This window comes from Brachyhypopomus gauderio, chromosome 2 (assembly GCF_052324685.1).
Source record: "Brachyhypopomus gauderio isolate BG-103 chromosome 2, BGAUD_0.2, whole genome shotgun sequence".
NCBI lineage: Eukaryota > Metazoa > Chordata > Actinopteri > Gymnotiformes > Hypopomidae > Brachyhypopomus > Brachyhypopomus gauderio.
This window is the reverse complement of record NC_135212.1, coordinates 43050292-43067363: the sequence shown is the minus strand read 5'-3', so window position 1 is coordinate 43067363 and position 17072 is coordinate 43050292. Positions and strand designations below refer to the sequence as shown.

The 17072-nt window shown below is 42.3% G+C and overlaps 1 protein-coding gene across 1 annotated transcript; it reads left to right on the top strand.

Moving 5' to 3' along the window:
• Positions 1–11644: 11644 nt before the first annotated feature.
• pyya (peptide YYa) lies at positions 11645–17019 on the top strand. Its single transcript, XM_076996740.1, has 4 exons — positions 11645–11774; positions 12557–12744; positions 14454–14534; positions 16697–17019. Exons 2-4 carry the CDS (start codon positions 12557–12559, stop codon positions 16719–16721), a joined length of 294 nt encoding a protein of 97 aa, XP_076852855.1. The 5' UTR covers positions 11645–11774; the 3' UTR covers positions 16722–17019.
• The last annotated feature ends 53 nt before the right edge of the window (positions 17020–17072 follow it).

The window sequence follows — 17072 nt, the reverse complement described above, 5'->3', positions numbered from 1 at the left end:
AGTAAGACAGGGTTACAGTATGGCATTGGGCTACGTACCACTACCCACAGGCAATCATGAAATCTCTTTGTTCTCTGTGTGTGTGGGATGCTTCAGTGTGGGATGTGGATGGGGTCTTCTAAGTTCTCAGCACTACCTCACTGTGGTTATGTCAAAGACAGTGGGTTTGCACTCGACAGTAAGACAGCCATTCATCAACAGTAACACTGTATCAATTTCTTTCCATTTCATGGCATATAAAATACCAACATGGTAAACAGTAGGGTATTAACTGAGTGGAGTAAACACACTGGTCAGTTGAGGAGATCTTTGGGTTTTCTGAGCTTCCTTTTTCCAGACAGAGAAACTTACAGGGTTCGGTGAAGCTAAATGTCTGACTCTTAACTACTGCCTCCAAGGGGATTCTAATCACGAAGAAAGACCTCTGAAGACCAGGAGGAGCAATGAAACTGAGTGCTTATCTGATCACCTGAACATTTTTAGGGATGAGAGAACGATCAGGACTGGGAGAGTGGTCAGAGCTTGGAGAGTGATCAGGGCTGGGAGAGTGATCTGGGATGAGAGTGAACAGAGCTTGGAGGGTGATCAGGGCTGGGAGAGTTATCCGGGATGAGAGAATGATCAAAGTTTGGAGGATGAGCAGGAACTGTGAGAGTGATCAGGGATGAGAGTAATCAGAGCTTGGAGGGTGATCAGGACTGGGAAAGTGATCAGGGATGAGAGTAATCAGAGCTTGGAGGGTGATCAGGACTGGGAAAGTGATCAGGGATGAGAGTGAACAGAGCTTGGAGGGTGATCAGGACTGGGAAAGTGATCAGGACTATTTGTGCTCAGCTTCCCCTTTCCTTTATAATATGTAGCAAAGAAGGTCTGGGGCCCATTCATGGCTCCCCAATCGAAACTCCTTTAGCCAATAGATTAATTAAATCCCCTGAGACACTTGTGAATTGTTTCAGTCCTGTTTACAAATCTCTTCTAGCTACGTAAACAATTGATTCCTTGGGTTGTTCTTTTGTTTTTTTGCATACAGAAGAGGATAAATGTGTAAACCTTACTGGACCCTCATCTGAGTGAGGACCGGAAGCTTAGCTGGCCTTCACACAACCAAGATCTCTTGCCGGACTGTAGCTGGACTGCAGTGTTCATGCTGTGTGTGAGTCATCAGCTAATTGTATCAGTCTAGCTGTCCTGCAGTGTTATGGTCACAGTGGTCATGGTCTCTTTATCACAACTACTGTGCCCATCCATTGATTCACTGACAATTTTTCACGAACTTGGGAAAACTCAGATATTCTACATATTTAGCTGAGAAGAATGATGAAGGTTATGACCAGATGTTAGAAACACAAAGGTCTCCCAGGCAAACCATAATGTCATGCTTATAAATGTGAGATCTCCAGATCACCATTTGCAAGAAGCAACAGATATAAAGTCAAAGCTGGACACCCACCATGAATCAGTCAGTTCTTCACTATTCCATTCCAGAGCGACCCAGGTGAGTTCTGTGCTACTAGCTCGTTAGACGCTTCAAACAGCACACGCCCCCACAAGAGAAACGTCACGCGATGACGTACCAGTGAGGACTCCGTGTACTGCAGCATGTCATTAAGCATGTAAGCAACATGCCATCAAACGGTTCTGTGGCCTCTCTGTTTTCCCTGCAGTGGATGTAACAAACATATATGTCCTTTTAATGCTCAATCTTTTAGGAGTACTTCACAGTACAATATAAATATTGTCACTTTGTCTGCTAATATGACATTATACAAATGTTGTAAAGAAACAACAATGGCATAAAATTATTACAGCTTGCATGAACACTTTTAACACTTTTCAACAACACTTTTAGTTGAAAAGAACCGAATAACATTGTTGCTTGGTTAATAATTAATTCTCAAGGGCTTGCAGTTTTGAGACAATATAGTCAGTTCATCAGAATTGAATTAACATATAGAAGAGTGTGATTACGAGCTGATGCCCCCCCGACACATGGTACCTAGATGATGCAACGGGTTCTGTCATTTCTACACATAATAATGGCGGGACAAGCCTGGGGATGAAAACAGTATTGCTTTGAGAGGAGGGGGACAGTGCCAGACGGTGGACACCTTCAGTCACAGCATTAGCTACGTAGGTGAGGAGGTAGAAGAGCTCAAGTTTCAGTCACATACAGTCAATCTGAGTGCTGGAGCCAATACTGCAGTGCATGAGGAGTGTTCATGGATGCTGCAATGTGAGCAGCCAAAATAAAACACCAGAGCTACACCAACTGTCAGAGCACCAGGAGAGGAAAAAACGGGGCGCTAATGTTTCTAGAAGTTCTTCCACCAGCTTCTCCAGTGAAACCAAACCCAAAGCAAGCTCCAGTCTTACTACCTAAAGATTTGCAAGCCTGGTATTTAAGTCTGATAGACCACGTTTATCTGTTTGTAGCCACAACTCAGGAAATGCTCCAAATGATGTAATGAACAGGTAAATAGGGCAAATAACAGAGGTAGGAGTCCAAAGAGATAGAAGCTCACGTTCAGTCACAAACAGGAAAATGGAAGTAAAACCAAGAGAGTAAGAAACTTTGTTCCTTGGCATGAGCGTTCCATATTCCCTTCAGCTTGAGAAGGAGTCGTCATCCATCACAGGAGGATATCAGAGCAGAATGGTCCAGGCACATGATGCTGTGATGGGGACCTCCAAGCATCGACTGTGCATGTTCTTCCAGTATTTATTCTCCTTTTAGCACTTTCATGAGGTAACATTAAATGAGGAATCATGTCAAGATTAAGGTCGGTAAAAAGTAAGTGCAATTAATTCTTGGTGTCCCCTTTCTTGGATCTGGTTTAACTTTTAATGTAGCAGACTGGAGAGGGATGGTGAAAGAGAGGGTATGATATGTTGAGGCCTTTTGTCCACAAAGCAATGAGTGACTGTGGGCTAAACGTTGCCACCCTGGAAAAACAAACAGCGGTGATTTACGGTGTTGCTTCAGGGCTGTTCAGGCTTGAGGCAAAACACTTTCAGTTCAATTATAAATGGAATAATAAAGAAATCTCTTGTTCTCAGGATCATGCCAAAGATTTTTCTCTGGCTTTTCAGCTTCTTTGTGTTACCGAGCAGATACACATAGATAAAATATATTGTATCTATAAATAATTATTAGTTTGCTAAACATTAGTTTGTTAAAATTACAAGATAATAAAAATGTAGGTAAAAAAAATGTAGGTAGACCTACTGAATGTAGGTGGAAGAGAAGTGTTTTAAACATATATTGTATATATTACACACGTATTGCTTCACCATAACATACTCCGTTAGCTTTTCTTTCTCAAACCCAAAACTCAAAGACTAGTTTGAATATTATGCAAGGCTTTCTCCTAAACTCATGTCTATAAACCAACAACCTCCATGTTCATTTTTTGAAACAGTTTTTCATGGTGGTGACTCAGTTACTTGAGATCAAAGAATGGCTGGTCACTGAAATAAGCTTCACAGGCTAGACTGTGAAGCTCCTCAGAGCATCTTCACAACCCTTCTCACCTGCCGAATAAACAAGGCAATAAAAATTGACATGCTGGAGACTCTGGGGAGCTCCATTCAGGTCTGCCGATTGACCTGGACGTCATCCACCCCCACAAGTCTATAAGAACCCCCCAAGGCAGACCTATTCCATCACCTCACAATTATGGTAGGACCCATAAATAAACAGCCTGTAGGTTTCACCTTATCTTAAAGTGCTTTGTGCAGAAGAACTTGTACTGAAAGCATCATCTCACGTCAGTGATGATGTGCGAAGTTTAGAATGGGAAACGTACCCAACGGACGTACGTGGTAAGAACCCCGGGGGTCAGACTTGGACACTTCAGGGTCCCATGACTACAGCAGACATGTGAGGTACCATCAGCAGGATAATTACAAGCTTACCTGTGTTGAAATGGACAGTGGTGCTCCCGTCTCTTCCAGGAACAAAAAGCATGATTGGCTCTTAGAAATTTGAACTGAAATCATATGGTTGTGCCTAACTCAACAGGTATAGCTGCTGTGCAGAAGGACTGGAAGTTATGATCCATTGCTGGGGTCTGGTTTGGGTCTAGAATAAGAACTTGCTGTCAGGAAAAGGCCTTTATTTATTCTGCCTACTTTACAGCGTGAAGTCCTCCTGCTCGTGGATCTGATGCAGCCACTACATCAAACTAATCCCATGTTGTTTTTACACTGTGTTGGTGTGAGGATATGTCGAGGAATTCATCAACGTGAAATAACAATACTCAGAATATGACTGATGGCAACACTCACTTCTGGAGAACACAAATAGCAACAGGAGTGAGAAAATATCTATTTGTCCATGCCTATTATCATTAGCTTTAACAGTTCACTTACGATCTACACCATTATTCTTGAAGCAAGCAGACATAATTACCACATCCAGCCTGCAACTATCTACATTTAGAGAAGTTGGACATTTTGTCTTGCTTTCATTGTCCATTGTTCTGTTTCATCAGAAATTAAAACCTTGTGGTCTTAAATTGACTCTTCATTTGTCAAATGTACAGCATTTGTGTACATAACCCCTTTGGCATACTGGTTATGTCGTGTTTGTTCGCTGGTGCTGTTATAACTTCATTGGCGCTGTAATCAAAGTATGCCCTCACTTGTATTCTTTTTCCCCACACGACATGAGAAAACGTCTTTCGTTTTTGGCATAACTATGTTGCCTAGTTAACGTGGTCACTACCTTCTAGCAGCAAGAGCCACATTGTGTTGTGAGCATAGACTATACAGGCTATAGACTTATATATACGGTCTATGTTCGTGAATCATTGGTCAAATCAGTATTGAAAGCACCCCATGTTACTGAGTCATACGGAGCCCGTAAGGTGACATCATGTAAAAAATATAATAACGCATGGCCACGCCTTATTAACACATGAGAACGACTTATTAACGTGTGGGAACGAGACAATTAACGCGTGGGAACGACTTATTAATGCGTGGGAACGAGATAATTAAGTATTACTTTATATAAAGCCAGGTTTACCTTCCTTGGGCAGGCAGTTAGTGCACATCCCTCCTTGGCAGTTAGTTCGCGAACATCCCTGGGAGCTGCTTGCTTTGCTGTGGAAAAAAAAAAAGTTGTTGCCACGCGTGAAAGGCAACATTAGTATCTCGTTCCCACGCCTTAATGATCTCGTTCCCACGCGTTAATTATCTCGTTCCCATGCCTTAAATATCTCGTTGCCACGCGTTAATTATCTCGTTCCCATGCCTTAAATATCTCGTTGCCACGCGTTAATAAGTCGTTCCCACGGGTTAATAAGGCGTGGCCACGGGTTATTATTTTTTTACATGATGTCACCTCACGGGCTCCGTAAGCATGCGTGTTTTTGCTGCTGTTTGATCTTACATCATTTTACATCACAAAAATATATATTTACATTTACATTTACGTCATTTAGCAGACGCTCTTATCCAGAGCGACTTACAAAGTATCATCTCTCAATTGTTTTCTTGCCATTTCTTCTATAGCATTAGTTTTATTTATTTTTTAAAAAACCTACAAATGCCATAAATCCAGCCACATCCCTTTTTCATGATGGGCCCGATCTCTAGAGACTTCCCTCCATATTCGGGCCTTTGGTTATTCACATAGATGAGGGCCAACAGCAATAAGGGCGCTGTCACGGCTCCCCGGCGGCAGGTCTAAATGAGGAGCGTGAGCGCCAAGCCCGCCGTACCAGGGGCGAGTGCTCTACATGCAGCCGACGTTCCTCTCACTCCCCCTGTGGTCACAGCCGCAGCTCCCGCGTCCTGCTGGGTAATTACGCTCGCTCTCGCTCCGGCACACCAGCGCAGCGCGCCTGTGTTTGATCAGAGAGGGCAAGTGAGGTCCACTCCTGAAACACTCAGGACTGTCGATGGCAGACACACTCATGAGCATTTGATTATCCATGCATGCAATGGACCAGTGCCATGGTTTTTCCTGCTTTATGCTCTGTGGAAAAGTCGGGGGGGGGGGGGGGGGGCTACATGTCAAATTAGCCCCAGCATCCTGCATGCCATCAGCGCACCACTAGAGGAGTAAACTGAAAGTGGTAGATTCTGCAGTCTGACGGCACACTTCCAAACAAGCACTGCAGCATGACGGAAAGGACCAAATCTACAAATAATAATAATAACTGTTGCATGCCAGAAAAATAAACGTCAGTGTGCATTTGCGTAAGAGTCAGGGGTGGGGGTGTGATCGTCTCCATGTGCCTTTCGCTGAAGCCGAACGTGACTGGAGTTGCCGTGGTCTCCCACCTGAACAGGAGGGCGATGGTGGCGGCTAGCAAAGTCCAGAGACTGACAGCATGCGTAGACGGAGAGTGCAATGACGCACGTCTTCCTAAATCCCGCACACCTGTTCTCCTGCCCCTCCAATGTGAGGAGCGCACGGCCCGGAACACAGACCATTGTTCTGATTTTACATCAAGTGCATGGTTTTTCAAATATGCAGACTGTAAATGAAACTTGCATGTGAGTGTATTATGGCCCTGGAAGTCTGAATGGACATTTTGCCCGTGTAGCCTGCGCTACAAGGTCGCATGAGTCGCGTAGCTAAACCGAGCGACTGGATCCTTACAATGATCAATCGGTTTATCAAAAGGACATCTGCGATTTGTAAGGGAAGCAAACAGATACTTCTTACACTGGTTTTAAGGAGCTAATAAAAAGATTATGTGACAGGAGCTTGAATGAAAGGCTGATTTTCAGTAAGTAAATCCATGCTCACTTGTGTAATCGGGGCTTAATGGCATCCGTATCTACTTGTCTTATAAATGCTGGATGTTAATGGTGATGCCATCCTGGCAGAAACGTGTGTGGAGTTACTATTTAAAAAGACTCTCTTAAGAATCTCAGACCTGCAGAGTGGTGCTTCATGCTGGAATCTTCTAAAGTAGACAAAATGTTCTTAAATACTGCACTGATGAAGCAGAAGGGCTAAATGCAGCACTGGCTTCGCATATTCTTGCCTTGTCTCTATACGGCGTATACGGCTCGGCTACCTACAGAGAGGGTGAAGAGTTGAAAATTTGGAAGACGAGGTATATAAACCTACGCAATCAACTAGCAAGAATTCATAATCATCACTATATATCTAGCATTACGATTATGATGTCACAATACTTTGGCCTGTTCTAGCTGTTGAAATCGTTCCAGAACCTGTAGTCCTAGCTGTGGTCTGTGACTTGGATACCTCCAGAGAAGCTGCTCTATGCTATATACACTACTGTCAAATCTGTGGTCTTTCGCAAAGCTAAGGGTATTCTTATACCCTTAGTTTTTTTTCAAGACTGCAAATGAATATTCATCCAGTTTTGATTTGCTGTGACTGTGATACTTGATGGTTATTTTATGGGGGATGATGGTCACTTCTGAATGGCTAGTGATGGGCAAACTCTTAGTTACTCAAGATAAACTAGGAATTCAGAATTCTGACCTTGGGGTGAGAATTGGGCTTGCAAGGGAGTTGAGACAGTGCTAGTGCATTCAGTAGAACGGAGTTAGATATGAGTAAATCTCTCCCTCTGTCAATCTCGCTGTTTCCTTTTCTCTTTCACTCTATCACTCTCTCTTTCTCTGACAATCCTTATGTAAGCTTGTGTCTTGAGTAATACTAATAAACCCAGCTGAACAACAAACCTTTGCCAAAGCAATCTACTGCAGCTAGAAGTTTGAACAGCTTGGTTTCACATATATGTTCTTATTGTCTTGTGGTACTCTGTCAAACATAATTATAGTTTTCAGTCAGCTATATGTATTATATTTTATAGGCAGAATAGATGAATCCATAGCCAACACATATGTGCCTACAAAGGTTCAGCGCTGTTTATTTGGGCAGTATATTTGTTTTTATCAGAAAGCACACAGCAGTAATTTATCAGAATTTGTGTAACTCATTTTCACCCGAAAATAATGTTACTTATCTTATGTGTATATTAAGCTTAGAGTTTCACATTTTCCTGTTTGGTCTCTCAAATTGTTTTTCTACATCACTGAATGTATGGTTGTTAAACAATTTATATTATAAAGGTACCATTTTGTAAATAGATGATGAGCTGGACTGGTAACTACAATTGTATGAAGTCAATGGAAGTGATTTATACCAAAACATTCAAACCACCTAAATGGAAGTACCATTCTTCTCAGACTTACAAAAATGAACACAACAAAAACTCCAGTGTTAAACCGACAACTGTGTTTTATATCAGTCCAGCTGGACTGCAAGCAAACACAGTAAGACTTAGTTCAACACTGTAGGTGTTATTACAACACTGGGATTTGTGTGGTGATGGAGAACATTTTAACACGTGCCCTAAACAGGGCTGTAATGTCTGCAAGCAGGGAAAAGAAGAGCCCCAGACTGAAAACTGGTCTGGTGATTCGTTTTGAGTGTCAAAGATTAATTATATATTTAAAAGCATAAACAACACCTTCAAGAGTGATAAGCTTGAATAACAGGCCTCATGGAGACTCTTCCAAGCCTGGAGACTCTTCCAGGCTCCTCCAGACTCCTCAAGACTTCTGCAGGTTCCTCAAGACTCATCCTGCAGACTGTAGCAGGGTGTGCAGGCCTTCGTGTGTTTGACGAGGTCACTGGCTTCGCCAAGCATGACTCGCCTCTACTCAGTGTGAGCTGGGGGCCATTTTGGCGCTACCATGTCAGGCAGCATGACAAACTCACACCTTGAGGGGGCTGAACAGGCCAGCAAGCCGAGACAGAGATGAGAAAGGCACCGAGAAAACCATGGTCTCGTGGCGGGAGCCCACCAGCAGTGAGCAAGCACACTGACGTCTCCTGCACGGCTCCGAGGCACACGGGGGGGGGAGAAGAAGATCTTTAACTGCGGACTGTGGACGCAAACAAGGAGTGGACGAGTCATGCTCTATGAGGCTAAATCCAGTACCCTGACGTGGCAGACGTGATAGAAGAGAGAGAGGAACTCATCCCCAACACATGAGCTCACTGAGCTTCAACTTCAGTGCCATTTCACTGTTATGAGTAGGAAGTGTTTTCCAGGTTTAATGCATGTAGCGTTAAAACCATTTTAAGTGACATGGAGTAAGGGGTTGTGTCAAATATACTAACACGTCAGTGTTTTGGGGCGTCATGATAAATCATCCCTTTACCCTGGATGTGGACACTGCCTTTTTAGATTATCATTATTCATATGCATGCATTAAGACAGCTGCTATGACTTGAACACAATGTTGCAACACACTGTGTTTATTGTAGGAACACAAATTAATTCTGTGGTGATTTATACGTCAATGTAAATGAGGTGAAACAAAGTAATGCTAATTTTTCAAAAAACTTTGTAAAGATGTCCGAGGACCACATTGATTTTCAGCTCGTTTAAAACACCGCTGCATCTCACACTCCCATGTTGAGGTCCTGTGATTAAGAGGGGAACTAAATAATTATTATAACTTTACATTTTTGGCATTGGACCCCAATGTAATGTTTTTCATAATGTTGCTGTTTCCATTATGAGCAGTTTGGTCCGCAAACCAACTGCATTCAGGAATTGTGAAGTAATTACAGATGTTCATTGAATATGAACTGTAGCTGAAAATTCTATCTAACTAAAAGTAATTCTTTTATGACTACAGCTCAAAACCCTAGTCATTAAGAGCTTCCTAGTTTAAGCTGAAACTCAGTATTAATGCTTAGAATATGTTAATTTATCACCACATCCATGTATGCTCCATGGTGCTTATAAATGAACCTGCGTGTCTTTAGGACACGCCGTTACAACGTTAAGACTTTGCGCTTTGCATAATTAAAATAATGGCTTTGTACTGAAAAAGCAAAGCGCATTATTTAGCTGATTCTGCTCATGTCCTCTGAGGATAGACCTATACCCTGAATTAAACAATAGAAAAAGATATACTCGAAGCATAAAAACTTGTCTCACTTATCTCATTAACAATACATGCAGTGCTGGCAGGGCTGAATTGAAATGTAGATTACCGATCTTCTCTGCACGTGTAAGTGTGTGTCTCATTTGCGGTTAAACTTCATGTATACAACGACGACTTGCTGTCATCGATAGTTCCACTATCTTCCCGTCCAGTTCGCGGTGGACATTACGGCGTGGCCACGACAGCTCGCGTGCTCCCTGGACCATGTTCTCACCCATGCTGTGCTACATCGCAAGCTGAGCCCCTCCCCGACGTGTGCACTCCTTGACTAACGTATCACAACGTATCGTATAGCTATTTCGCGTCACCACATGGCATATCAATATGCCTGTCCCACACTAAAAGCCGATTAACAAATTCCCAACAACTAAACATAGGCTGTTACACTAATACATAGTGTAAAATCAACTTTATGTTTTTACTTTCGTGTTGATGTTAAGGCAAAAGCCACACATTCTTAGGAAATGTTACGAAAGCTTAGAGCGCGTACGTTTCTCTATTAATAGAGTAATGATAGCCTACAGCAGTAAGAACGTCATTGGCATGGAATGGGCCCTTGGATAATAGAAATGTCACGAGCTTATAAGTCTTAAAGGAACGTCCCAGCCGTCAGTATAACACTTCATATATCTTACACAAATATAAACATATCTCTTTGAGAACACCCTCCATTCTTGACTAATATGGTCTCATTCTCTAAATACTTACATACATACTTATGAAATACCTTAATATACAGTGTTAATAAAACTACTACACTTTGACAAGGTACTTCTGTAGGGCTGCGGGAAGATATATGTTAGGATAATTTAAAATAACCCGGTAATCACTATAAGACTCCTCTGATTTAACATACTCGAGATTGCCCAATTCAGATGCCATATGCGTGCCCTCTTGCAAAAGTGTACTCTTCAAAACCAGAAAATATATTCCGAAAAGCTTGATATGGAACCGCAAATATGCGCATGTGCATAAATACGATAATTAAAACGTTGATAAGTGAAATATTTGCAGTGTAGCGAGATTTAAAAAACGGCTGTGGAGGGTGGGCGTATTCTTTCGTATTCGCTTCCATCCTGTGCGTCATCTAGATACGGTACGTTGGTCACGAAGTTCACAGGCGAAGTTCATAAGCCTTTATAATAACTTTATTGCTGCACTCACAAGCGCGCTCGAAAAGTCACTTGTCTGCAGCGTCATCTGGTGTTGTTCGATAGTTATTGTAGGTGGCTCTTAGCACGCGGTCGCCGGTAATTACTCGTATCCTCACATCCTTCCAGCTACATAGTGCAAAACATCTGACAAGTTGATATGTTTAACATTTTATTTCCATATTATGTGACGGACGGCTTGTACTTGTGAGATAAAATAAACCTGAGTAACAATTATGAAGATAGAGTTGAAATTAAAAAAATCTATTATCAGATCATATGATATATGAGAAATAATTTGTCTGATGTTTAAATAAGCGTTATTGGGAATGAATCCTACGTGCAACTTGTAACAAAAGAGGTTTGCGGAAGCTCGTCAAGGAATACAAAAAAGCCCGTTGGGTGGGCCGTTTTAATAATGTGTTCATAATTTCGTGTGACGTGCTGATGGGTGTGTGGGCCAACCCCCTCCCATACCCCTAAACCCCTCCCCTCCCCTTTTTACGCAGTTCGACAGAGAGTACTGTATATAAATCGTGGGAGTTGCAGGTAAGATAAGACAGATCTGCGATTAGAAGACAACTCATTAAAGGACCTTCGCAAAAGCAACAGAGCATCCGGTGTTATAATCGAATCGGCATTATCTCAGCACTGACATTACTAAAAGTAAGTGAGTTGCCTCTTACAGAGCATGTATACTTTGTATTTGTTGGTAGTTTCTTTAATGCTTCCTTCCTCACCTTTTCTATTATTCCTCAAAGACAGTACAGATTTGGCACATAGTGCAGGTTAGACATAATCAAACGCATTCATGGAATACCTGTGGCTTATATGCTGAACTGACACCAGTGCTATTCTTGACGCACCGACATTCTAATCTTTCGAAATTTTTGTGTGAACATAGCGAACATTTTGCATTCATGTTTTTAGTCCAATCAGGACCACGGACAGCAACTATTTCTTCGGCACGCGTAATAAACAAATCTAAGTTTCCTCTGAATACAACGGCAAATAGCCTACAGAATAACTCACCTAGAATCGCAGTTAGTGGTTTGACATTCCGCGGATGACCAGAAACTCGTATACGTATTGCGACCAGCAGGTAACAAATAAGTTTAGCATTCCTAGTGTACCCTTCTCAATGTAAACTTGCACGTAGATATTTATTATGAATATGAGTGTGGCTTTGTAGAAGTTTAACTATAGCCTATAATGAAATCGGAACGGTTTCAAGATTCTCGTCGCGTAGGTAAGTGCTGATAATTCCGCTTCTGATGATGAAGAAGAAAAAGATGAAGGGAATTAGTTTGGTTGTGGTACTGCAGAGTTTGACTTAAAAACTCGCCTAAACTACATTAGATTAGACCAAACTATTAAAAGTAGTATTTTCCCAGTTGTCTTCATTTTGAGAACATTTTGAGAACTTCCTGTATTTTTTCCGTTAACAGATGACCATCATTTTGAAGTCGTGGAGTGTTGTCGCCGCTGTGCTGTTGTGCGTACTGCTGTATCTCGGCACTTTCGTTGACGCTTATCCGCCAAAGCCAGAGAATCCAGGGGATGACGCAGCCCCAGAAGAGATGGCCAAATACTACACAGCCCTAAGACATTACATCAATCTCATCACGAGACAGAGGTGAGAGCAATGCACCGTGCGTCGTCAAAAAGCTTCGTTCCGTCTGTTCAAAAAGGTGCCTGCCTGCAGGTACGCGCGCCTGCCAGCCTCTCGCATGCATCACTGAAGACGGTAGTCCCATCACTCTGGCGCTAGTCCCGAGCGCAGTCTTTGATACTCTATCACATGCCGTAGCGAATAAACAGTATACTTCAGCTCTGTAGCTGGAGCCAACAAGATTATTATTGGCCATTCTTGAATGGCTGATGGCTCTCTTTTTCGGGTATTAAGCTGATAAACGCCGAGGAGATGCACCCTTAAGTGGTCCAAAATCCAATCCAAAGCGCATTATAGCGTTATAGATTCACGTGGCCCTTCCTGCGTTGCCGTTAAGGTTTATATACACATTTATGATTCCGAATAGGTGCTTGACATTTGAAAGAGAGAGCTCCTATATTAAATAAGATTAACATATCCGGCCCGCCGTCCAGCATCTCACGAGCCAGCTCACGTCTAGGGAAAGAAAAATCCCACTTCAACTCAGAGTATTAACTCACAAAATGGAGACGAACAAGATAGGACACCTACTGCACTGCTAGTAAAATGAGTTAAACATCCGCGTCCAATTGCAGGTCTCGGCTGCGGCGTGTGAACGGACAGTGAGGAGGGATATGCAAATGAGTAAGAAAGTTTATTCTACAACCAGAAAGACTGCCAGACGTTAGAAGTCTTACGCAAGAAAAAAAAGGCAAATAGTAACATACGATATATAGGGAAAAAACTACCAAAAAAGGTCCAAATATAGGCACCATAGTTGAGTTCAGAATTCAGTAGACATCGTTTTAAAGAAAACGGTGCATATAACTGCAAAATTAAGTACACGATCACTGAACTACTGTTTGTATATGAGCCCCACAGAGAGAAACAGAACTAGTCATAATCAAGACTGAATGCTGATTGGCCAGCTCAGCAGTGGGCGTGGTCACATACGTCAGAATGCTGATCCAAACTGCCGATTTCATAAAAAAAAGAGTACGAAGTTATTATTTGCTCTTGTTCTAAAACGTATGGACAGATAGATGAGTTAACCGGACCCTGGCTTCACGGGCGATTGCTCCAACTTACCGAGGCTGCCGGCAGGCGTCTGTTCAGGGGGGTTTGGAGGATAAATGTGCTTTATGGAAGGAACCTTTAATGTCAGATCCCTTGCATTTAGGCTACTTTCAGCCTCAATGTGGAATGATTCTAATATTCCTCTATTGTTTTAGATTGACTTGTGTATTCAGTTGTTCTTCTCTAACATCAGTCTTTATGAGAATAATGATGATGGTTACGATGAAGACTGCACCTTCCACCTGTCCCTATGTGGCTTAGTGCTTTCCTCACATCCTTTCCAAGCTCTCTGGCAGAGACATGTTCTACACATCTTTAGAACAATACATTTTTTTCCTGTCCCATCGGTGTTGTTGATGTCAGGTTTCTCAAGATTATTCTCTCAGCAACATAGTCAGGGTTCATCACACTAACACGTATAAGATCCATTAGATAGTAATGCACAACCCTAATCCTTTCATGCAGTTCCATTGGTGAAGAAAGAGCACCATTCAAGGTTTATGTTTTTGTAGTCATGGTTTAGGGGAGGAAGATTATTTTTCTTCTATTTCTGCCTTTTTGATGAAGATATGGGCTTGACAGCTCTCTGTACCCGTGCTATGTTTTGCCCGTGTCAGGTATGGGAAGAGGTCCACTCCAGAGGGAGGAATAGCTGACCTGCTGTTCGGTGAGAGTAATGAGCACAACCAGAGATCAAGGTGAGCCCATGAGACACATGCTTAACACAACCTGCTAGCATAGCTGTATTTGTTCTCAGAATAATTATCTTTCTAAGATAGAGGTTACAAATAAAGGTTACTTATAGACCTAATGAATGCAACATGCATGAGGGAGTGACTCTGGAATGGAGACTCGAAGCAGCACCTGCCCAAAGCCCAGAGCTATTTCTCATGTGGCAAACATGCAAGGTGAGCTGAGCAGGGCAGTAGGGGGGAGAGAGAGAGAGAGAGAGAGAGAGAGAGAGAGAGGGAGAGGGAGAGAGAGGGAGAGAGAGAGAGAGAGAGAGAGAGAGAGAGGAGCTCTGTCTCATGAATTTTTCACACCTGTAAGGAAAACACGGGCCAGATGGAGCCTTCCGTTCTCTCCACCCATCAATGAGGGAGTTTGGGGAGCCTGATGCACAATGAATAGCCGAGAGTCCTTGACATTTAAGAACCTATTGCATTAGATTTCAGAACCACAGGAAACACAGCCAAGCTAGTAAATTAGAAGCCGTTCAAACGCTTTAACAAGCGTACGCTACGCATCTATAATTCACTAACGGATTCTTTAATTTAACAATAGCGCTCACCGGCCTGCTAAACACACACGCTGCTTTACACACCCTTACGTTCAATTACGTACATCTCATGCATAATTTGCCTCCTCCATGGTAGACAAACAGATGGTTCTTAAATTGATCGTTCAAACACGATACATTCAATATTTATAACTCTGAAACTCTAAATATGAATTTAATTCCATTGTATTTATAACAAAATATGCACGTGGTAGTGGTGCTCGAGAAAATTCTTATTTGAACTGTTAAAATAAAATGTATATTTATTGCGTGAGTTAACGTTAGAGGAGGCATTGTCTTTATGTATTCTGTGTCTGTATGTATTCTGGTGGTAGCTATGAAGATTATAACGTAAATTCAGGCACAAAAAGCGAAAAGGAATGGGCGTGCAGTTGGATACATTCAACAGACTTCCTAAACTGGATGTTTACTTCCGAAAACCGTATAGTCTGAGGCTAGTGGTCTGGCTGTTCTGTCGACTGAAAAAGCCAGAGACAAAATTTGGACTTCAAGTATATCGTAGTTTTTGTTGAAGACAAGTCGCCCGAAATATATCTGTGTGAGTGGGTTCCTTAAGAGCACCTATTTAACTGAAACATTAAACAAACAAGTAAACACAACGAATAAATTGTACCGATTTTAATTAATTTTTTTATATATTGTGTTGAGGGGTAACCATTTCATTTTTGAGGCCATAAAATCATACTTCCGCCACTGCAAGGAACTATAAACAGGCCCGTAGCTAGCATTGTGATGGGGGTTATTTTCCCCCCAAAAGTGGACTTCATTTGGCTCTCTACTCCAATGCCCCCTAAATTCATAAGCACACTTCAAACCTTTTAATTTAGACATATTTTATTCATTATAAGCACGGTTGCCAACTTATCAAAATCACTAGGACTGAGATTTGATTAGGGGCGGGGGGAAAGGGGTGGTGTGTGTGTCAAACGTTGACGGGGGGGGGGGGGGGGGGGGGGATTATGTCTTATATGTTTCCTCTATGCTGCGCCTAAAGCGATCGATCGCCAGTGGTTGGCGCCAGAGTGAACTAGTAACTCATTGAATCATAGATGTAGATCGGAGATAAATAAACTAGATTTTTTTTCAGCGTGAGAAATCGGATGTATGGCGTGTGAGCGTGTGGAAATGATCAAATGCGTGTGTCTTACGCTCATTGCGTGAGAGTTGGCAACACTGTTATAAGTTTGTTGTGAGTCTGTTGTTGCTGTCCTTATTTGTTCGTCTGTATATTCACCGGAGATTAACAATTCATTAATTGAATAGCCTACCTATCTTGAGGGGCATGTGTGTACGGGGGAGGGGGCGGGGGCGAGAGAGGGGGGGGGGGGGGTCGAACGAACCCTTCGATCCCCCCTTGCTACGGGCCTGATAAATGAAGGCCACTACACTCCTTTACTTGCCTTAACCTTCGGTACCAAGCCCATTAGTACGCATGCGTTAATTTCTTAGCGGAGGAGTGCTACACGAAAGCCCAAATACAGGTCCTTCGGATTATGTGAATGTGGCGTATTAAAAATTAAAACTGTGAATATGCTCAATGCCCTTTCCTGTCTCTTTCAGATACGAGGACTCATACATGTGGTAATGGTGTGTGTGGCCTGCCGGTGACCCCAACACACTCCGCTCTCCTGTGCCTCCCACAGCAAGCCTGCAGAACGCCACGATTGAGCTGACCACAACCGTCCATCAGTCTCTCCATCAGAATCCTCATTTTGCTCCTGAGAAAAGACTCAACTCGACCTTCTCTCATTAATTAAATCTGTACATAATTTAATACTGAACATAGAACATTAATATGTATGTTCACAATTCACCGTCTTACAGATTATATATTCTTTTTGTTTGTATATATAAATTACTGTGATTAAAAGTTTCCTTGATGACATGCTATCTGAACTTAACTAATTTAAAATGCAAGGAAGGGTACACAAAGGAC

Excerpts from the sequence above, each read along its gene's own strand:
- pyya (XM_076996740.1), top strand. The coding sequence starts at position 12,557 with ATGACCATCATTTTGAAGTCGTGGAGTGTTGTCGCCGCTGTGCTGTTG. Across the intron at positions 12,745-14,453 it reads AATCTCATCACGAGACAGAG|GTATGGGAAGAGGTCCACTC; the intron begins GTGAGAGCAATG and ends TGCCCGTGTCAG. Across the intron at positions 14,535-16,696 it reads GAGCACAACCAGAGATCAAG|ATACGAGGACTCATACATGT; the intron begins GTGAGCCCATGA and ends TGTCTCTTTCAG.